Source organism: Tachypleus tridentatus, chromosome 12, assembly GCF_004210375.1.
Source record: "Tachypleus tridentatus isolate NWPU-2018 chromosome 12, ASM421037v1, whole genome shotgun sequence".
Taxonomy (NCBI): domain Eukaryota; kingdom Metazoa; phylum Arthropoda; class Merostomata; order Xiphosura; family Limulidae; genus Tachypleus; species Tachypleus tridentatus.
The window spans coordinates 79,737,543-79,761,055 of record NC_134836.1 but is presented as its reverse complement, the minus strand read 5'-3'; the positions used below and the strand labels follow the sequence as shown (position 1 = coordinate 79,761,055).

The 23,513-nt window shown below is 35.0% G+C and overlaps 1 protein-coding gene across 2 annotated transcripts in view; it reads left to right on the top strand.

Moving 5' to 3' along the window:
- Positions 1 to 8,949: 8,949 nt before the first annotated feature.
- Positions 8,950 to 23,513, top strand: part of LOC143233758 (uncharacterized) — a 57,980-nt gene continuing 43,416 nt past the window's right edge. For both annotated transcript variants that reach the window (XM_076470366.1, XM_076470365.1), the window contains exon 1: positions 8,950 to 9,500. In XM_076470366.1, coding sequence (XP_076326481.1) covers positions 9,432 to 9,500 — 69 coding nt within the window. In that variant the 5' untranslated portion in view covers positions 8,950 to 9,431. The remainder of the gene's footprint in view (positions 9,501 to 23,513) is intronic.

The following is a 23,513-nucleotide window of genomic DNA, read 5'->3' as shown; positions in this document are numbered from 1 at the left end:
CAAGGCGGTGAGGTGGCTCAGCTGCAGTAAAGTCTTGTCTCATTTTTATAAGCTGAGAAAGGAAATAGATATATTTCTTATCGAGAAATATAGAGTCGATCCACTTCTGTCGGATCCAACCTGGTTGTCAAAGTTGTCATTTTTGGTTGACATCACATCCCACATGAATGAATTGAACTTGAAACTTCAGGGGAAGAATAACCCTGTCTGTGATCTCTATAGAATCATTAAAGGATTTCGGAGAAAGCTGTCATTGTTTAAAGCACATTTGAAAGGATGTTTGTTTGTTTGTTTGTTTGTTTTTGGAATTTCGCACAAAGCTACTCGAGGGCTATCTGTGCTAGCCGTCCCTAATTTAGCAGTGTAAGACTAGAGGGAAGGCAGATAGTCATCACCACCCACCGCCAACTCTTGGGCTACTCTTTTACCAACGAAAAGTGGGATTGACCGTCACATTATAACGCCCCCACGGCTGGGAGGGCGAGCATGTTTGGCGCGACTCGGGCGCGAACTCGCGACCCTCAGATTACGAAGCGCACGCCTTAACGCGCTAGGCCATGCCAGGCCTCATTTGAAAGGAGGAAACCTCTCTCATTTTCAGTGTTTCAATGAGTTTCATGCTGGAATCACAGAAGATGATAACCTGGAGTTTCAGAAAAAGATTATTGGTGATTTAAATAAGTATTTTTAGAGAGATTTTCGGATCTCGGCAGAATCGAAAGTGACATTCTCCTTTTTCAGAATCCTTTTGATTGTGTCATTGATGACGTGCCAGTGGAACTTCAGCTGGAGGTCATCGATTTGCAAAGAAGTGACTTGTTGAAAGCAAATTACAGAGAGGGGCAACTTAATGAATTTTACAGCTGCTTACTTGAAGATAATTTTCCAAAGCTGAAGCAGTTCGCATCTGGTATGGCATCAGTGTTCGGAACAACTTATGTCTGTGAACAAGCATTTTCAAAAAATAAAGTATGTGAAGTCGGTACATCGATCAAGATTGATTGTTGAACATTTGAAAGCAATTCTAATGATTGGATGCAGCAATTCAAAATTGAACATTGAAGATATTTTGAAAGCCAAATGCCAATTTCATAAATCTCACTAACATTTTTGCGGCTCAGTGAAATTCAGATATGTACTCACTTTGTACGATGTGACAATTGTTTTTGCTAATGTCGCCTTCTTTGATAACCTTTTGGTAAATAAAAATGTTGGTTGTATTTCTGTTTGTTTTTTATTATATGTGTGTATTGCATGCTACTCCCACATGGCTAATGTGGCATCCTAAACTTAGTGTTAAGTCTTTTACAGAGAACTTTCGTTCTAGCTTATGAGTATTGAACATAATGATCATGCGGCCCGCGCTTCTCATTCCCCAAGTAATCTGGCCCCCTGTGAAAAAAGTTTGGTGACCCCTGATCTATTTGTTTATCAATCAACCAAAAATATTAAAATAGTATTTAATATTGAAACCGCGAGATGCCAGCACGTGGTACTTACATATCTATAGTCATAAACGCGAGCAAATTTTGACCAAGAAATATGAATCATAAAACAAATAATGTAACTTGAAAGATAATTTAAGAAGAAAAGAAACCAAAAGGTTGTTCTGAATTATGTTAACATTCAAAGACAGTTCTGGAGAATAAAATTAAAAAAATATATTTGTTCAAGTTTATAATATCCTAGTAAAATAACAAGGAAATAATGATTCAAGTTTATTATATCATCAGCAGTAGCTCTAAAGGCTTATAACCCTAAAAAACGAATTTAAACACATTGGGCGACACAGCACAGTTAGCCTATTTTGTAGCTTTGTTTTAACACAAACATGCCAAGAATGAAGAATCGAGTTGTATCAACAGCTCATTTATTGAACATGTTTTCTAACTAGTAGCTTGTTTTCAATAATTACTGTCTTAATTCATCGTTTTAAAATTTTTCTTAAACATGTCTAAAGAAATATGAACAACTAAAAAACGTTATCGACGTGTCTCTATCAGAAAGAAAACTCCCGATGTTACTTAGAACAGCCGTGGATTTATTAGGTGTAATAAACTTTGAAATGTATCAAGTAATGTAATATGACTAACTATAAGGGTAATCTATAAGATAAATTCTGGTTCTATAGATCAACGACCAGTGTCTTTACAACATTCGTAAAACCTATCCACTCTTTATTCGATGTTTACGAACTAGGCCTATAACCGAATACGTTTACAAAGCTAAGCCTTTTTAAGATTTAGTTCTAGTTTTCATACTTGCAGGTGATAATTTTCTCATGGCTATGGAGAGGCACTTTATTTACAAAGTATCTAATGGTTCTAAAGAAAGAGTACATTGTTGTATGAGCCCCCCACACACACACGGAAAAAAAAAATCCAAAACTATGTTTCATGTTGGTACCACGATGAACATCTCAGGTTGTCTCAAGACGATGAATATATTATGAGAATTGAAATAGAATATCGAAACTTGTAATCAATGGTGAAAAAATACTTTTTTCTTTCTTGTTTGATTTTCCGATAACAAGTTATTATAAAATGATAAAAAATAAGTTTAAAAATGTCTGTAAAAGGTTTTTTTTACAAACTAGGTCAGGAGTGGCCTAGTAGTTAACGTGCTCAGACTTGAATCTGGACATTTATGGTTCGCTGCTTGTTGTCACAAAATTGCACTCTGCACTAACAGTCAAATCTGAAGAACTGGCGGTGGGTGCTATTAACTAATTGCCTTCCATTTATCAGGTCAAAATTATAGATGCTATCATGCAGATGGCTCTTGGTGGAGGTTTACGAGAAAATTCTCAAACAAATAAACAAAATCTCACACACATTCACTCGATTTGTGAGATTACAGCGTTCTCTTAGAATAGATGAAGAAAAGATATTCACCTTTTTAACAGATAATAAGGATCTTATTCTGAGCCACAGAATTTCAACTTATAAATTCCCAGTGACTATTAAGACAGGTAAGCCAAACTAAAGAGTTTTCAGATATTCTATACCTCAGACAGTATGTTGCACAAGTAACAAGAATCACTGGTCTGGCAGACGAGTACATTTCTAGAACATTACATCGATATTTTTCACAACGAGCGGAGCAGATGACCAAATTCAGTTGGGCGCACAGTTTCATTGTTAACGATTCTGGCAAGGGTATGCGTAAAATGCGTTAATAGAAACGTTCGTACGTCGTAGAACTTGGAAAGTAAAAGTTATTGACAAAAAACGTTTTTCTCTACGTTCGATACTTCACAAGCACTTGTGATACTTTGAATGGAAGTGTTTATTCAGCTTCCGAAATTTATTTATTCGGAATATGTGAAATGATAAACGTACGTTTAAAATGCAATTACAGAAGAAAAAAAAAAGTGAGAGAAAGATACGCCTAACGTTATGTTGTAAATAAAGGTTCGTTTCTCTAAAACAACACAACACACCAAATGAAATTAGAGCTCCTATTGATTTTCGATCAAAAATATTTAGTCTAATGATACATTTCAGGTGTAATTCAGAATAGAAAGAAAATATTTGAAAACTGTATATTAGAAACCTATCCCATGACATTCTGTAAACATGTTCTTAAAACAACTTGCCCTACAGTGTTCTGTAACCATAATTTTAAAACAACTTCTCCCATAGCGTACTGTAACCATATTTTAAGCTTAACACACCTCCTAATGTTGTAGTATAGATTGAGATACTTGATACTGTAATTACAAGTACCATACGCATATCAAGCGGATTAATTAATATCCTCCATCACTTCTGGACGAGGTGACTTGTTTAGTCAGTTTAGATTAAGTAACGTGTTTGGTCAATTTGAAGTGGAAAGGGTATTTGGCCTGTTGTGATTGGTTAGTGAATTTATACGGTGTGAATTCGGTAGCATGTTTAATCAGTTTGAATTAAGTGACGTGTACTACCTTGTTTCGAAACAAGATATATTTTTGTGTACTACCTCTAAGTAACTTAACAAATTATATTTTCTTGAAGTAATTGTAAAACGAGAGAGGAAGCTATTTGTACCTGTATCAGCTCTATCCATACTTTATATAAGTAAAGATAGAAATATATGTACAAACGGCTGGTTTGGGTTGCGAAAATTATTTATGTAGAGAAGCGAACAACGTTTCGACCTTCTTCAGTCATTGTCAGGTTCACAAAGAAAGAAAGAGGTAACTGACCGAGAGCTGACCGCATGTTTGAAGGGGGTTGTGTAACTAAGTGTAGGAATGTAGAGGGCGTGCTCAGATGTTTGATTATATTTATTAATATAGGTATAAATCTGTCAATTTGTACTGGTTTATTTGGGGCTAGAGTTGTATAAGTAGGGCTTCTTTAATTTTGCGTTTGTTTATGATTGTTTCTTTATTTAGTATTTGGGTGTTTTCTATGATTATGTTGTGTTTATTTGACTTGCAGTGTTCGAAAACGTGTGAAGGGGACTTTTTATGTTCTTTGAATCTGGTTTTCATTTTTCTACTTGTTTCTCCAATATAGAAGTCATGGCAGTTATCACATTGTATTTTATAAATAATGTTAGTGTGGTGTTTGTCAGTGTAGTTTTTACACAGTATAGACCTTAGTTTTGTGCCTGGTTTTTGAATAAATTTGGTATTAACTGGAATGTCATATTTTGTTACTAGTTTTTGCCAAATGTTGGTTATTTGTCTTCTGATGTCAGGAATATATGGTATGCAGCAGTATATGGTTTCGTGATTTTTTGATTCGTGAGATATATTTACTTTTGTTGGTTGATTTTGCTTTCTGTCTAGGTGTGTGCGTATAATGTTTTCTACGGTTTGTGGAGGAAACTTATTGATGTTCATGAAGTATTGTTTTATTTTGTCTAATTCATCGTTAATTTTATCTGGTGAGCATAGTTTTATGGCTGTGTTTATTTGGTTTCTTAGTATGTTGAGTTTTTGTTTTGTTTCATGTGCTGAGTCCCAAGGAATGTATAATCCAGTATGGGTGATTTTTCGGTGATTTCTGTTTTGAATTGTGTGTCGGTTCTTGTAATTTTGAGGTTAAGAAATGATATTTGATTGCTTTCTTCCTGTTCACATGTGAAGTTAATGTTGGGATGTATAGAGTTAATGTGATTGAAAAAATTAAGTATGTGTTCTGTAGATTTGAATCCCGCAACCGTGTCATCTACATATCTGTACCAGTATAGTGGTGGATGTAATGCTGTGTTAATTGCTTGTGTTTCAACTTGTGTCATGAAAATATTGGCTAGAAGTGGTGATACTGGGTTGCCCATGCTTAGGCCATTTGTTTGTATATAGTTGTGGTTGTTGAACATGAAGTTTGTCTTCATCGTGGTGAATTCTATGAGGGTTGCTAATTCGTTGCTGAGAATGTCTATAGCTGGATTAGGGTCTCGAATGTAGTGTTTTAAGACTATCTTGCAGGCTTCAGTGGTTGGGACTTCTGTAAGGAGGGATATGACATCGAAACTGGCCATTAAGGCTTTATGATTAAGTTGATTTAGATTATACTTGAAATTAAAAGAGTCTTTGATGAATGAGCTGGCTGATGTTACATATTTGGAGAATGCCCATGCTATGTATTTACCAAGATTGTAATTAAACGATTCATATGTGGACATTATTGGTCGTAATGGACAATCTGGTTTATGAGGTTTGGGGATGTCGTATATTTGTGGTGTGCGTGAGTCGGTTTTGCGTAGGTAGGAATAAAGTGTTTGTGAAATTGTGTTGGCTTTTTTCATTTTTAGTTGTATTTTGTTTAGTTGCGTCTCGTGTGTCTTTGTTGGATTTGTGTGTATTTGTTTAAATTTGTTTGTGCCTGATAGGATGTTCTTCATTTTTTTGGATGCATTCATTAGTATTCATTTTGACTGTAGCGTTTCCTTTATCTGCTTTTAAAATTTTTATGTTTTTGTCTTGTTTTAAGTTTTTAATGGAATTAATGTCTCTTTTTGTAAAATTGTTTTTTAGCTTTCTGTTTTGTGAAATTATATTGACGGTTTTGTGAGAAAATTCTTTGAAAAAATCGCTTAAGATGTTGTTTTTAGGTGTTTCTAGAAAATATAAATTTTTAATTTTTTCTGGGAAGTTTGGCTGTTGGATGTAAACAAAATTGTCGAAGTTGTCTTCTTTTTGTTGGTTGTTTTCTTGTTTTTGTTTTCTGTGGAAAGTATCATAAGTCTCCTGGCTAGGTTTTCTAAACATGTTTTAATTTCTAAGGTTGGAATGTACCTAGGCTCTATTGCAAAGTTGAGTCCTTTGTTAAGTAGATGTATCTTGTCTATGTTTAATTGTCAGTCGGATCTGTTAATTATGAGGTTATACAACGGTTTGTCGTGTTGGTGTCTTTTCTGTTGTCTACATCTTAGTTTCTCTAGTTTTTTGTTGTGGCAGATCTTTTTGTTCCTGTCATTCATAGTGTTGACCCAAACCAGCCGTTTTTTACATATTTTTACATATTATATTTTTCTCTACAAGTGGGTTTTCTCGTCATCACTGAAGTAAAGATAGATTTCTTGTAACTCTACCAATGTCAGCTCTAGCCCTATATTATACAAGCAAATACAGAGTTCTAGTAATTGCTCCAATTCTAGTTCTACTTTACACAAGTAAAAACAAACTTTAGTCACTCTACCAACTTCAGCTCTAGCCCTACTATATACAAGTATAGAGAGACTTCTTGTAACTATACCAATGTCAGCTCTAGCCCTATATTATACAAGTAAAGACAAACTTTCGAAAAATAAAATAAATATAGGCATGGCTAATATAAATCCTTCACAAACTATGTAAACAAGATGTTAAAGACGACATTTGTACCATCCCTACATAATAACACAGACACACACACTGTAGTAAAATATTAAGAGACGAAATAAACTCAGTTGTACTTGAACGTTTATATATATTGTTATATGCTCATTTTGTCTGTGTTTTTATGTATGGATAATGCAATGTCATCCCCACGTCTTGTTTACATTGTTTTTGAAGGATTGATTTTAGCCATCCCTACATTTACTTCCTTTATTTAAAGTTTTTCTTTTTATAAATGCAGTGCTTTATTAGACACAGAAAGGTTTTAATTTTAACCAAGGTTTAAATATAATACGGTTCCAACTGTAGATTTTACTTTAAAAAGCTAACTTCAAGGGATAATTATAACATTGTACTGCAATTATGATTGTTTTTAAATCACTACTAATTATTAATATTACTTATAAAATCAGATACTGTACTTAAAACTATGTCACCTCAGTGAAACTGTTTGACTCCATTGTTTTGTTTTTGTGTAAAGTAATAAAGAAAGAATTTTTGTTTGTTTGTTTGTTTTTGAATTTCCCACAAAGCTACTCGAGGGCTATCTGTGCTAGCCGTCCCTAATTTAGCAGTGTAAGACTAGAGGAAAGGCAGCTAGTCATCACCACCCACCGCCAACTCTTGGGCTACTCTTTTACCAACGAATAGTGGAATGGACCGTAACATTATAACGCCCCCATGGCTGAAAGGGCGAGCATGTTTGGTACGACCAGAATTCGAAACCGTGACCTTCGGGTTACGAGTCGCACGCCTTATGCGCTGGGCCATGCCAGGCCCCCAATAAGAAATTCAAAGTTTTTATGATATTTACAAACATTCCTGAAACATATGACTGAGTCATTACATAGATATTGTTACTAAAGGAAACACTGTACATTCTTGTAAAGTTTTAACCACCTGTTGAGGAGATATTTAAAATACCATTTCAATGAACAATCCAAACTATTCCAACATTGACAGCACTGCCACCTATCATAAATAATGAACAAACTGCGTGTAATTATCACACTTCTCACGTTGTGGCCATCTCTTTTATTCCAAGTATTTCTTATATAAACACCGAAATTCTAACACTCACTTGCACGCACCTCAAGCAGTTTGAGCTTTGCAAAGTATAGGTTTTATGAAGTAGTCCCCGAATATAAAAAAAACTTATTTAATATTCTGTACATAAAATATGATCATTTTCGATTATGGAAAAGTAAACCTATGAAATAGAGATTTTAATAAAGGCAAAAAAAATATCACATTTGCGAGTTTCCTGGAAATAGAACGTAACATTTGAGGATTGTATAGTTACCCATTCTAATAACAGAAAATTTCGCCGCACAGCCGACTGATATTTGGTACAGTTTCTGATAAAATACAGTTTTCACTTCATTCATAGTTAACTGTCCTTCTGCACCTAGTGGTTTAGTCAATTTGTAATACTGGTTCCCTGGGCAACATTTGTATTGTTCCATACAGAAACGGAATGAAACCAACGTGTTTGTTACTAGGATAGTTTAAGAACTTTATTTTTCGTTTTGATGTGCGTGTTCGTTCATATAGTGTTAAATTTGAGTAAAAACCACTTAACAATCTATATGCAACAAACTGCGTCTAACACATTACCTGTAACAAACTACATACGAAACAAAGACCAAGTTCAAATTGACATATTTTAAATATTTCATCCAGTTCTAGTTGACATGTTTTAATACATTCCATCCAATTCTAGTTTACATGTTTTAAGACATACCACCCAGTTCTAGTTGACATGCTTTAAAACATACCACCCAGTTCTAGCTGACGTTTTAAAACATTTCAGAACTTTAATCTCGCGTACGTGAAGTTATAAATATACTACTATAAATGAAACTCAAATGTTTAATATGAGCTTTCTATTTTTATGAGAATTAGTTAATCGTCTGAAAATAAAAGCCACAGTTTAAAGTTTTTAAGTTGTTTCGTTGTTCAATTATTTGAGTACAAGTTAAATTACCTGTAAAGACGAATTCTCTCAGGGACGCTTTGAAACCACATAGAATGTTACCTAACACCATGTGGCGCTTAAACAGTTTCCATAGCAACTGTGTTGTAGCTACTAATAGATTAGTTGTGCTATACCGTTTTCTTTACACGTTACCAAACCGACCAATCGACAGATATGATAAGAGATCGTTTGTTACGTTTTATTTCTGAGAAAACACATAGTATAGAAATATAAACGGGAAGGGAGATTAGATACTGAGACATCATAGATATTCGAATGAAAGATTTATATCTGAGACGTAGCCCACAGCTACACGACATTTTTCGGTCTCTGCTTATTACGAACGCGACTTCATTATCGTTCGAAGGCGTCAGGCGAGCATGAGAGCAGTACAACTCTTGTTTCGTTAATCTTGCTGCGAGGAAATCAAACGCTACACGCTAGAAACAGTGGGTTGAGAGAACCAACCTTCTAGAATGTGATTTATTTCTCGTTAGAATTATATTAAAATCTCGAACATTTGACTATTTTGTAATTTAAGGTAACAGTATGTCAGTGACCCTCTGAGGGATTGTTTCCAACAAAGGTGCTACACGCCGAATTGCAGCTTACAGTAACACCAACTAAAGAAAGAAACGCATGTGTCTCGAGAAATCCGCGTCGACGAATGACAACCGAAGACGTTATAAAATCAGTTTCTCGACAGCTGTAAGTATGTAGGTATGCTATAAGTTTAACCACCCACTAACAGTACGTTTGAGAGTAAAGGTGTGGAATATTAACTGAAACGTAAACAGGAAAAATTTAAATCACACAATTGCATCAATTGACTGTTTAATTGTACACATATTCTACAATCGATTACGTGTTCCGTATTAACATACGCGTCGGTAAACATATCAGGAACGTTTATCGTTCACCACGTTTAAAATACAGTTTACCACGTAGTCGGAACAGAGTTATTTTTATGACATGATGCTATAGTGACTTTCCATTTCAATCAGGAAATGTACTCGATAGTACTGAGAAATTAGGTCCGGTCTGTGACAGCAAATAATCATTCTTACTGTAGTAAGAAATAGTACTCGGTGGTAAAAAGATATAACGTCCGATTTCGAACATTAAATACCCGACATCTTTGCCGACACATTATTCATACGAGTCTAACAGATAAGTGTTAGGGTGTAGAACCCAGGGCTGACATAATAACTTTCTCTAGTGTGATAACTTTATCTACTTCCATATAAACACAGACATAAGACACCTTTCTTTACTTCCATGTAAACATAAACATACCATAACTTTCTGTAGTTCCATATGATAACTTTCTCTAGTTCCATGTACACATAGACATATGATAACTTTCAATAGTTTCATGTAAACATAGACACATGATAACTTTCTATAGTTCCATGTAAACAGAGATGTGATAACTTTCATATCTGTGGTTAAATGGTAAGTGTTGTACAATCAACATGTTGTCGTAACTAAATACATTTTCTAGTAAATTCTTCAGTTTTTAAGCATATTTTTGGTTTACATATAAAATAGGATTGCATTGAAATTCAGATATGTCAGCATTTAAAATCAACACGGTAAAACTACAACCTGACTTGACAGTAGAAAATACATCAAGACAACTACAGTGACACGTTTGAAACTACAACCTTTCTTGTAAATATAAAAAAACATCATGACAAGTACAGTGACGTGGTTGAAACTACAACCATTCTTGTCAGTAGAAAACACGTCAAGACAAGTAGAGTGACATGGTTGAATCTACAACATCTTTTGTCAATTGAAAACACGTGGAATCAAGTTGATTGACATGGTTGAAACTGCAACCTTTTTTGTGAGTAGAAAATACCTCAAGAGAAATACAGGGGCATGGTTGAAACTACAACTTTTCTTTTCAGTAGAAAACAAATCAAGACAAATACAGTGACATGGATGAAAGTATAGCATTTCTTGTCAATAGAAAACACACCAAGACAAGTAGTGTAACAGGGTTGAAACTATAACCTTTCCTGTCAATAGAAAACACATCAAGACAAATAGAGTGACAAGGTTCAAACTACAAACTTTCTTATGAATAGAAAACACACGAAGACAAATACAGTGACATGAATGAAACTACAACTTATTTTGTGAGTGGTAAACACATGAAGACAAGTACAATGACATGGTTGGATCTACAACCTTTCTTGTCAGTGGAGAACACGTGAAATCAAATAGAGTGACATGTGTGAAACTACAACAATTCTTCTCAGTAGAAAAGACATCAAGACAAATACAGGGACATGGTTTAAACTTCATCCTTGTCACAATTATAGTGACAATTGAAACTACAACCTTTCTTTTCAATAGAAAACACATCAAGACGAATAGAGTGACATTTATAAAACTACAAACTTTCTTGTCAGTAGAAAACAGATAAAAACAAGTAAAGTGACATGGTTGAAACTACAACCTTTCTTGTCTGTAGATAACACATCAAAACAAGTAGAGTGACCTGGTTGAAACTACGTTTCTTGTCAATAGAAAACACCAAGACAAGTATAGTGACAATTGAAACTAAAATCGTTCTTGTCAATAGAAAATACATTAAGAGAAATAGCCCGGCATGGCCAAGCGTGTTAAAGCGTGCGACTCGTATTCTGAGTGTCACGGGTTCGCATCCCAGTCGCGCCAAACATGCTCGCTTTCCCAGCCGTGGGGGCGTTACAATGTGACGGTCAATCCCACTATTTGTTGGTAAAAGAGTAGCCCAAGAGTTGGCGACTAGCTGCCTTCCCTCTAGTCTTACACTGCTAAATTAGGGACGGCTAGCACAGATAGCCCTCGAATAGCTTTGTGCGAAATTCCAAAAAACAAACAAATAAATCAAGAGAATCACACTGACATGGATGAAACTATAACCTTTCTTGTCAGTAGAACAAACGAAGACAAGTAGAGTGACATGGATGAAAGTAGAACCTTTCTTGTCAGTAGAACACACGAAGACAAGTAGAGTGCCATGGATGAAAGTAGAACCTTTTTTGTAAGAGGAAAACACATCAAGACAAGTGGAGTGACATGGTTGAGTCTACAATCTTTCTTGTCAATAGAAAACGCATCAAGATAAATACAGTGACATGTATGAAACTACAACCTTTCTTGTCATTAGAAAACACATTAAGACAAGTAGAGTGACATAGTTGAAACTATAACCTTTCTTGTCAATAGAAAACACACCAAGACAAGTAGTGTGACATGGTGGAAACTACAACATTTCTTGTCAATAGAAAACACAAAAAAAAACAACAAATACAGTGACATGGATGAAACTATAGCATTTCTTGTCAATAGAAAACACAACAAGACAAGTAGTGTGACATGGTTGAAACAACAACCTTTATGCAAATAAAAAAAAAACACACCAAGACAAGTAGAGTTACTTAGTTGAAACTACAATCTTTCTTGTCAATAGAAAACACATCAAGACAAATAGAGTGACAAGGTTCAAACTACAAACTTTCTTATGAATAGAAAACACACGAAGACAAATACAGTGACATGAATGAAACTACAACTTATTTTGTGAGTGGTAAACACATGAAGACAAGTACAGTGACATGGTTGGATCTACAACCTTTCTTGTCAGTGGAGAACACGTGAAATCAAATAGAGTGACATGTGTGAAACTACAACAATTCTTCTCAGTAGAAAAGACATTAAGACAAGTAGAGTGACATGGTTGAAACTACAAACTTTTTGAACATTAGAATACACATCAAGACAAGTAAAGGGACATGGTTGAAACTACAACCTCTCTTGTCAATGGATAACACCAAGATAAGTACAGTGACAATTCAAACTACAACCTTTCTTGTCAATAGAAAGGACAACAAGACAAACACAGTGACATGGTTGAAACTACAAACCTTCTGGACATTAGAATACACACCAAGACAAGTATAATGGCAATGGAAACTGCAACCTTTTTTGTGAGTAGAAAACACATCAAGAGAGGTTCAGGGACATGGTTGAAACTACAACCTCTCTTGTCAATAGAAAACACCAAGAAAAGTATAGTGACTATTGAAACTACAATATTTCTTCTAAATATAAAAACATATCAAGACAAGTTCAGTGTCGTGGTTGAAACTAGAACATTTCTTGTCAATCGAAAACACATCAAGACAAATAGAGTGACATGGATTAAAATACAACATTTTTGTGAGTAGAAAACACATCAAGACAAGTAGAGTGACATGGTTGAATCTACAACATTTTTTGTTAATCGAAAACACGTGAAATCAAGTTGATTGACATGGTTGAAACTGCAACCTTTTTGTGAGTAGAAAATACCTCAAGAGAAGTACAGGGGCATGGTTTGAAACTACAACTTTTCTTTTCAGTAGAAAACAAATCAAGACAAATACAGTGACATGGATGAAAGTATAGCATTTCTTGTCAATAGAAAACACACCAAGACAAGTAGTGTAACATGGTTGAAACTACAACCTTTCTTGACAGTAGAAAACACAACAAAACAAATACAGTGACATGGATAAAACTACAATCTTTTTTGTGAGTGGGAAACACTTGAAGACAAGTACAGTGGCATGGTTGAATCTACAACATTTCTTGTCAGTGGAAAACTCATAAAATCAAGTTGAGTGACATGTTTGAAACTACATCCTTTCTTGTCAGTAAAAAACACATAAAACAATTATAGTGACATGGTTGAAACTACAGCCTTTCTTGTCAAAAGAAAACACACCAAGACAAATAAAGTGACATGGATGAAACTACCTCCTTTTTTGTGATTGTTAAACACACGAAATGAAGTTGAGTGACATGTTTGAAACTGCATCCTTTCTTGTCAGTAGAAAACATATCAAGACAATTACAGTAACATGGTTGAAACTACAACCTTTCTTTTTAGTATAAACACATCAAAACAAGTATAGTGACCATTGAAACTACAAACGTTCTTGTCATTAGAAAAGACATCAAGACAAGTACAGGGACATGGTTGAAACTTCATCCTTTCCTTTGAGTAGACAAAAACATCAAGACAAATACAGTGACATGGATAAACTATAACCTTACTTGTCAATAGAAAACACACAAAGAGACGTAGAGTGACATGATTGAAACTACAACCTTTCATGTCAATAGAAAACATCAAGAAAAGTAAAGTGACAATTGAAACTACAACCTTTCTTGCAAATAAAAAAAACACATCAAGACAAGTAGAGTGACATGGTTGAAACTATAACCTTTCTTGTCAATAGAAAACACATCAAGACAAATAGAGTGACATGGATGAAACTACAACCTTTCTTGTCAGTAGAAAACACGTGAAATCAAGTTGATTGACATGATTGAAACAACAACCTTTCTTGTCAGTAGAGAATACATCAAGATAAGTAGAGTGACATGGTTGAATCTACAACCTTTCTTGTCAGTGGAAAACACATAAAATCAAGTTGAGTGGCATGTTTGAAACTACATCCTTTCTTGTCAGTAGAAAACATATCAAGACAAGTAGTGTGACATGGTTGAAACTACAACCTTTGTTGACAGTAGAAAACACATCAGAACAAATAGTGACACGGTTGGAACCACAACCTCTCTTGTCAATAGAAAACACCAAGACAAGTATAGTGACAATTGAAACTACAACCTTTCTTGTCAATAGAAAACACATCAAAACAAGTAGAGTGACGTTGTTGAAACTACAGCCTTTCTTGTCAATAGAAAACACCAAGACAAGTATAGTGACAATTGAAACTACAAACTTTCTTGTCATTAGAAAAGACATCAAGACAAGTACAGGGACATGGTTTAAACTTCATCCTTGTCACAAGTATAGTGACAATTGAAACTACAACCTTTCTTTTCAATAGAAAACACATCAAGACGAATAGAGTGACATTTATAAAACTACAAACTTTCTTGTCAGTAGAAAACACGTGAAGTCAAGTTGAGTGACATAATTGTAGTTTATACAACCTTTCTTGTCAGTAGAAAACAGATAAAAACAAGTAAAGTGACATGGTTGAAACTACAACCTTTCTTGTCTGTAGATAACACATCAAAACAAGTAGAGTGACCTGGTTGAAACTACGTATCTTGTCAATAGAAAACACCAAGACAAGTATAGTGACAATTGAAACTAAAATCTTTCTTGTCAATAGAAAATACATTAAGAGAAATGGCCCGGCATGGCCAAGCGTGTTAAAGCGTGCGACTCGTATTCTGAGTGTCACGGGTTCGCATCCCAGTCGCGCCAAACATGCTCGCTTTCCCAGCCGTGGGGGCGTTACAATGTGACGGTCAATCCCACTATTCGTTGGTAAAAGAGTAGCCCAAGAGTTGGCGACTAGCTGCCTTCCCTCTAGTCTTACACTGCTAAATTAGGGACGGCTAGCACAGATAGCCCTCGAATAGCTTTGTGCGAAATTCCAAAAAACAAACAAATAAATCAAGAGAATTACACTGACATGGATGAAACTATAACCTTTCTTGTCAGTAGAACAAACGAAGACAAGTAGAGTGACATGGATGAAAGTAGAACCTTTCTTGTCAGTAGAACACACGAAGACAAGTAGAGTGCCATGGATGAAAGTAGAACCTTTTTTGTAAGTGGAAAACACATCAAGACAAGTGGAGTGACATGGTTGAGTCTACAATCTTTCTTGTCAATAGAAAACGCATCAAGATAAATACAGTGACATGTATGAAACTACAACCTTTCTTGTCATTAGAAAACACATTAAGACAAGTAGAGTGACATAGTTGAAACTATAACCTTTCTTGTCAATAGAAAACACACCAAGACAAGTAGTGTGACATGGTGGAAACTACAACATTTCTTGTCAATAGAAAACACAAAAAAAAAACAAATACAGTGACATGGATGAAACTATAGCATTTCTTGTCAATAGAAAACACACCAAGACAAGTAGTGTGACATGGTTGAAACAACAACCTTTATGCAAATAAAAAAACAACAACACACCAAGACAAGTAGTGTTACTTAGTTGAAACTACAATCTTTCTTGTCAATAGAAAACACATCAAGACAAATAGAGTGACAAGGTTCAAACTACAAACTTTCTTATGAATAGAAAACACACGAAGACAAATACAGTGACATGAATGAAACTACAACTTATTTTGTGAGTGGTAAACACATGAAGACAAGTACAGTGACATGGTTGGATCTACAACCTTTCTTGTCAGTGGAGAACACGTGAAATCAAATAGAGTGACATGTGTGAAACTACAACAATTCTTCTCAGTAGAAAAGACATTAAGACAAGTAGAGTGACATGGTTGAAACTACAAACTTTTTGAACATTAGAATACACATCAAGACAAGTAAAGGGACATGGTTGAAACTACAACCTCTCTTGTCAATGGATAACACCAAGATAAGTACAGTGACAATTCAAACTACAACCTTTCTTGTCAATAGAAAGGACAACAAGACAAACACAGTGACATGGTTGAAACTACAAACCTTCTGGACATTAGAATACACACCAAGACAAGTATAATGGCAATGGAAACTGCAACCTTTTTTGTGAGTAGAAAACACATCAAGAGAGGTTCAGGGACATGGTTGAAACCACAACCTCTCTTGTCAATAGAAAACACCAAGACAAGTATAGTGACTATTGAAACTACAATATTTCTTCTAAATATAAAAACATATCAAGACAAGTTCAGTGTCGTGGTTGAAACTAGAACATTTCTTGTCAATCGAAAACACATCAAGACAAATAGAGTGACATTGATTAAAATACAACATTTTTGTGAGTAGAAAACACATCAAGACAAGTAGAGTGACATGGTTGAATCTACAACATTTTTTGTTAATCGAAAACACGTGAAATCAAGTTGATTGACATGGTTGAAACTGCAACCTTTTTGTGAGTAGAAAATACCTCAAGAGAAGTACAGGGGCATGGTTTGAAACTACAACTTTTCTTTTCAGTAGAAAACAAATCAAGACAAATACAGTGACATGGATGAAAGTATAGCATTTCTTGTCAATAGAAAACACACCAAGACAAGTAGTGTAACATGGTTGAAACTACAACCTTTCTTGACAGTAGAAAACACAACAAAACAAATACAGTGACATGGATAAAACTACAATCTTTTTTGTGAGTGGGAAACACTTGAAGACAAGTACAGTGGCATGGTTGAATCTACAACATTTCTTGTCAGTGGAAAACTCATAAAATCAAGTTGAGTGACATGTTTGAAACTACATCCTTTTTGTCAGTAAAAACACATAAAACAATTATAGTGACATGGTTGAAACTACAGCCTTTCTTGTCAAAAGAAAACACACCAAGACAAATAAAGTGACATGGATGAAACTACCTCCTTTTTTGTGATTGTTAAACACACGAAATGAAGTTGAGTGACATGTTTGAAACTGCATCCTTTCTTGTCAGTAGAAAACATATCAAGACAATTACAGTAACATGGTTGAAACTACAACCTTTCTTTTAGTATAAACACATCAAAACAAGTATAGTGACCATTGAAACTACAAACGTTCTTGTCATTAGAAAAGACATCAAGACAAGTACAGGGACATGGTTGAAACTTCATCCTTTCCTTTGAGTAGACAAAAACATCAAGACAAATACAGTGACATGGATAAACTATAACCTTACTTGTCAATAGAAAACACACAAAGAGACGTAGAGTGACATGATTGAAACTACAACCTTTCATGTCAATAGAAAACATCAAGAAAAGTAAAGTGACAATTGAAACTACAACCTTTCTTGCAAATAAAAAAAACACATCAAGACAAGTAGAGTGACATGGTTGAAACTATAACCTTTCTTGTCAATAGAAAACACATCAAGACAAATAGAGTGACATGGATGAAACTACAACCTTTCTTGTCAGTAGAAAACACGTGAAATCAAGTTGATTGACATGGTTGAAACAACAACCTTTCTTGTCAGTAGAGAATACATCAAGATAAGTAGAGTGACATGGTTGAATCTACAACCTTTCTTGTCAGTGGAAAACACATAAAAACTAATCAAGTTGAGTGGCATGTTTGAAACTACATCCTTTCTTGTCAGTAGAAAACATATCAAGACAAGTAGTGTGACATGGTTGAAACTACAACCTTTGTTGACAGTAGAAAACACATCAGAACAAATAGTGACACGGTTGGAACCACAACCTCTCTTGTCAATAGAAAACACCAAGACAAGTATAGTGACAATTGAAACTACAACCTTTCTTGTCAATAGAAAACACATCAAAACAAGTAGAGTGACGTTGTTGAAACTACAGCCTTTCTTGTCAATAGAAAACACCAAGACAAGTATAGTGACAATTGAAACTACAAACTTTCTTGTCATTAGAAAAGACATCAAGACAAGTACAGGGACATGGTTTAAACTTCATCCTTGTCACAAGTATAGTGACAATTGAAACTACAACCTTTCTTTTCAATAGAAAACACATCAAGACGAATAGAGTGACATTTATAAAACTACAAACTTTCTTGTCAGTAGAAAACACGTGAAGTCAAGTTGAGTGACATAATTGTAGTTTATACAACCTTTCTTGTCAGTAGAAAACAGATAAAAACAAGTAAAGTGACATGGTTGAAACTACAACCTTTCTTGTCTGTAGATAACACATCAAAACAAGTAGAGTGACCTGGTTGAAACTACGTATCTTGTCAATAGAAAACACCAAGACAAGTATAGTGACAATTGAAACTAAAATCTTTCTTGTCAATAGAAAATACATTAAGAGAAATGGCCCGGCATGGCCAAGCGTGTTAAAGCGTGCGACTCGTATTCTGAGTGTCACGGGTTCGCATCCCAGTCGCGCCAAACATGCTCGCTTTCCCAGCCGTGGGGGCGTTACAATGTGACGGTCAATCCCACTATTCGTTGGTAAAAGAGTAGCCCAAGAGTTGGCGACTAGCTGCCTTCCCTCTAGTCTTACACTGCTAAATTAGGGACGGCTAGCACAGATAGCCCTCGAATAGCTTTGTGCGAAATTCCAAAAAACAAACAAATAAATCAAGAGAATTACACTGACATGGATGAAACTATAACCTTTCTTGTCAGTAGAACAAACGAAGACAAGTAGAGTGACATGGATGAAAGTAGAACCTTTCTTGTCAGTAGAACACACGAAGACAAGTAGAGTGCCATGGATGAAAGTAGAACCTTTTTTGTAAGTGGAAAACACATCAAGACAAGAGGAGTGACATGGTTGAGTCTACAATCTTTCTTTTCAATAGAAAACGCATCAAGATAAATACAGTGACATGTATGAAACTACAACCTTTCTTGTCATTAGAAAACACATTAAGACAAGTAGAGTGACATAGTTGAAACTATAACCTTTCTTGTCAATAGAAAACACACCAAGACAAGTAGTGTGACATGGTGGAAACTACAACATTTCTTGTCAATAGAAAACACAAAAAAAAAACAAATACAGTGACATGGATGAAACTATAGCATTTCTTGTCAATAGAAAACACACCAAGACAAGTAGTGTGACATGGTTGAAACAACAACCTTTATGCAAAAAAAAAAAAAACAACACACCAAGACAAGTAGTGTTACTTAGTTGAAACTACAATCTTTCTTGTCAATAGAAAACACATCAAGACAAATAGAGTGACAAGGTTCAAACTACAAACTTTCTTATGAATAGAAAACACACGAAGACAAATACAGTGACATGAATGAAACTACAACTTATTTTGTGAGTGGTAAACACATGAAGACAAGTACAGTGACATGGTTGGATCTACAACCTTTCTTGTCAGTGGAGAACACGTGAAATCAAATAGAGTGACATGTGTGAAACTACAACAATTCTTCTCAGTAGAAAAGACATTAAGACAAGTAGAGTGACATGGTTGAAACTACAAACTTTTTGAGCATTAGAATACACATCAAGACAAGTAAAGGGACATGGTTGAAACTACAACCTCTCTTGTCAATGGATAACACCAAGATAAGTACAGTGACAATTCAAACTACAACCTTTCTTGTCAATAGAAAGGACAACAAGACAAACACAGTGACATGGTTGAAACTACAAACCTTCTGGACATTAGAATACACACCAAGACAAGTATAATGGCAATGGAAACTGCAACCTTTTTTGTGAGTAGAAAACACATCAAGAGAGGTTCAGGGACATGGTTGAAACTACAACCTCTCTTGTCAATAGAAAACACCAAGAAAAGTATAGTGACTATTGAAACTACAATATTTCTTCTAAATATAAAAACATATCAAGACAAGTTCAGTGTCGTGGTTGAAACTAGAACATTTCTTGTCAATCGAAAACACATCAAGACAAATAGAGTGACATGGATTAAAATACAACATTTTTGTGAGTAGAAAACACATCAAGACAAGTAGAGTGACATGGTTGAATCTACAACATTTTTTGTTAATCGAAAACACGTGAAATCAAGTTGATTGACATGGTTGAAACTGCAACCTTTTTGTGAGTAGAAAATACCTCAAGAGAAGTACAGGGGCATGGTTTGAAACTACAACTTTTCTTTTCAGTAGAAAACAAATCAAGACAAATACAGTGACATGGATGAAAGTATAGCATTTCTTGTCAATAGAAAACACACCAAGACAAGTAGTGTAAAATGGTTGAAACTACAACCTTTCTTGACAGTAGAAAACACAACAAAACAAATACAGTGACATGGATAAAACTACAATCTTTTTTGTGAGTGGGAAACACTTGAAGACAAGTACAGTGGCATGGTTGAATCTACAACATTTCTTGTCAGTGGAAAACTCATAAAATCAAGTTGAGTGACATGTTTGAAACTACATCCTTTCTGTCAGTAAAAAACACATAAAAACAATTATAGTGACATGGTTGAAACTACAGCCTTTCTTGTCAAAAGAAAACACACCAAGACAAATAAAGTGACATGGATGAAACTACCTCCTTTTTTGTGATTGTTAAACACACGAAATGAAGTTGAGTGACATGTTTGAAACTGCATCCTTTCTTGTCAGTAGAAAACATATCAAGACAATTACAGTAACATGGTTGAAACTACAACCTTTCTTTTTAGTATAAACACATCAAAACAAGTATAGTGACCATTGAAACTACAAACGTTCTTGTCATTAGAAAAGACATCAAGACAAGTACAGGGACATGGTTGAAACTTCATCCTTTCCTTTGAGTAGACAAAAACATCAAGACAAATACAGTGACATGGATAAACTATAACCTTACTTGTCAATAGAAAACACACAAAGAGACGTAGAGTGACATGATTGAAACTACAACCTTTCATGTCAATAGAAAACATCAAGAAAAGTAAAGTGACAATTGAAACTACAACCTTTCTTGCAAATAAAAAAAACACATCAAGACAAGTAGAGTGACATGGTTGAAACTATAACCTTTCTTGTCAATAGAAAACACATCAAGACAAATAGAGTGACATGGATGAAACTACAACCTTTCTTGTCAGTGGAGAATACATCAAGACAAGTAGAGTGACATGGTTGAATTTACAACCTTTGTTGACAGTAGAAAACACATCAAGATAAGTAGAGTGACATGGTTGAATCTACAACCTTTCTTGTCAGTGGAAAACACATAAAATCAAGTTGAGTGGCATGTTTGAAACTACATCCTTTCTTGTCAGTATAAAACATATCAAGACAAGTAGTGTTACATGGTTGAAACTACAACCTTTGTTGACAGTAGAAAACACATCAAGATAAGTAGAGTGACATGGTTGAATCTACAACCTTTCTTGTCAGTGGAAAACGCATAAAATCAAGTTGAGTGGCATGTTTGAAACTACATCCTTTCTTGTCAGTAGAAAACATATCAAGACAAGTAGTGTGACATGGTTGAAACTACAACCTTTGTTGACAGTAGAAAACACATCAGAACAAATAGTGACACGGTTGGAACCACAACCTCTCTTGTCAATAGAAAACACCAAGACAAGTATAGTGACAATTGAAACTACAACCTTTCTTGTCAATAGAAAACACATCAAAACAAGTAGAGTGACGTTGTTGAAACTACAGCCTTTCTTGTCAATAGAAAACACCAAGACAAGTATAGTGACAATTGAAACTACAAACTTTCTTGTCATTAGAAAAGACATCAAGACAAGTACAGGGACATGGTTTAAACTTCATCCTTGTCACAAGTATAGTGACAATTGAAACTACAACCTTTCTTTTCAATAGAAAACACATCAAGACGAATAGAGTGACATTTATAAAACTACAAACTTTCTTGTCAGTAGAAAACACGTGAACTCAAGTTGAGTGACATAATTGTAGTTTATACAACCTTTCTTGTCAGTAAAAAACAGATAAAAACAAGTAAAGTGACATGGTTGAAACTACAACCTTTCTTGTCTGTAGATAACACATCAAAACAAGTAGAGTGACCTGGTTGAAACTACGTTTCTTGTCAATAGAAAACACCAAGACAAGTATTGTGACAATTGAAACTAAAATCTTTCTTGTCAATAGAAAATACATTAAGAGAAATGGCCCGGCATGGCCAAGCGTGTTAAAGCGTGCGACTCGTATTCTGAGTGTCACGGGTTCGCATCCCAGTCGCGCCAAACATGCTCGCTTTCCCAGCCGTGGGGGCGTTACAAAGTGACGGTCAATCCCACTATTCGTTGGTAAAAGAGTAGCCCAAGAGTTGGCGACTAGCTGCCTTCCCTCTAGTCTTACACTGCTAAATTAGGGACGGCTAGCACAGATAGCCCTCGAATAGCTTTGTGCGAAATTCCAAAAAACAAACAAATAAATCAAGAGAATTACACTGACATGGATGAAACTATAACCTTTCTTGTCAGTAGAACAAACGAAGACAAGTAGAGTGACATGGATGAAAGTAGAACCTTTCTTGTCAGTAGAACACACGAAGACAAGTAGAGTGCCATGGATGAAAGTAGAACCATTTTTGTAAGTGGAAAACACATCAAGACAAGTGGAGTGACATGGTTGAGTCTACAATCTTTCTTGTCAATAGAAAACGCATCAAGATAAATACAGTGACATGTATGAAACTACAACCTTTCTTGTCATTAGAAAACACATTAAGACAAGTAGAGTGACATAGTTGAAACTATAACCTTTCTTGTCAATAGAAAACACACCAAGACAAGTAGTGTGACATGGTGGAAACTACAACATTTCTTGTCAATAGAAAACACAAAAAAAAACAACAAATACAGTGACATGGATGAAACTATAGCATTTCTTGTCAATAGAAAACACACCAAGACAAGTAGTGTGACATGGTTGAAACAACAACCTTTATGCAAATAAAAAAAAAAACACACCAAGACAAGTAGTGTTACTTAGTTGAAACTACAATCTTTCTTGTCAATAGAAAACACATCAAGACAAATAGAGTGACAAGGTTCAAACTACAAACTTTCTTATGAATAGAAAACACACGAAGACAAATACAGTGACATGAATGAAACTACAACTTATTTTGTGAGTGGTAAACACATGAAGACAAGTAGAGTGACATGGTTGAATCTACAACATTTTTTGTTAATCGAAAACACGTGAAATCAAGTTGATTGACATGGTTGAAACTGCAACCTTTTTGTGAGTAGAAAATACCTCAAGAGAAGTACAGGGGCATGGTTTGAAACTACAACTTTTCTTTTCAGTA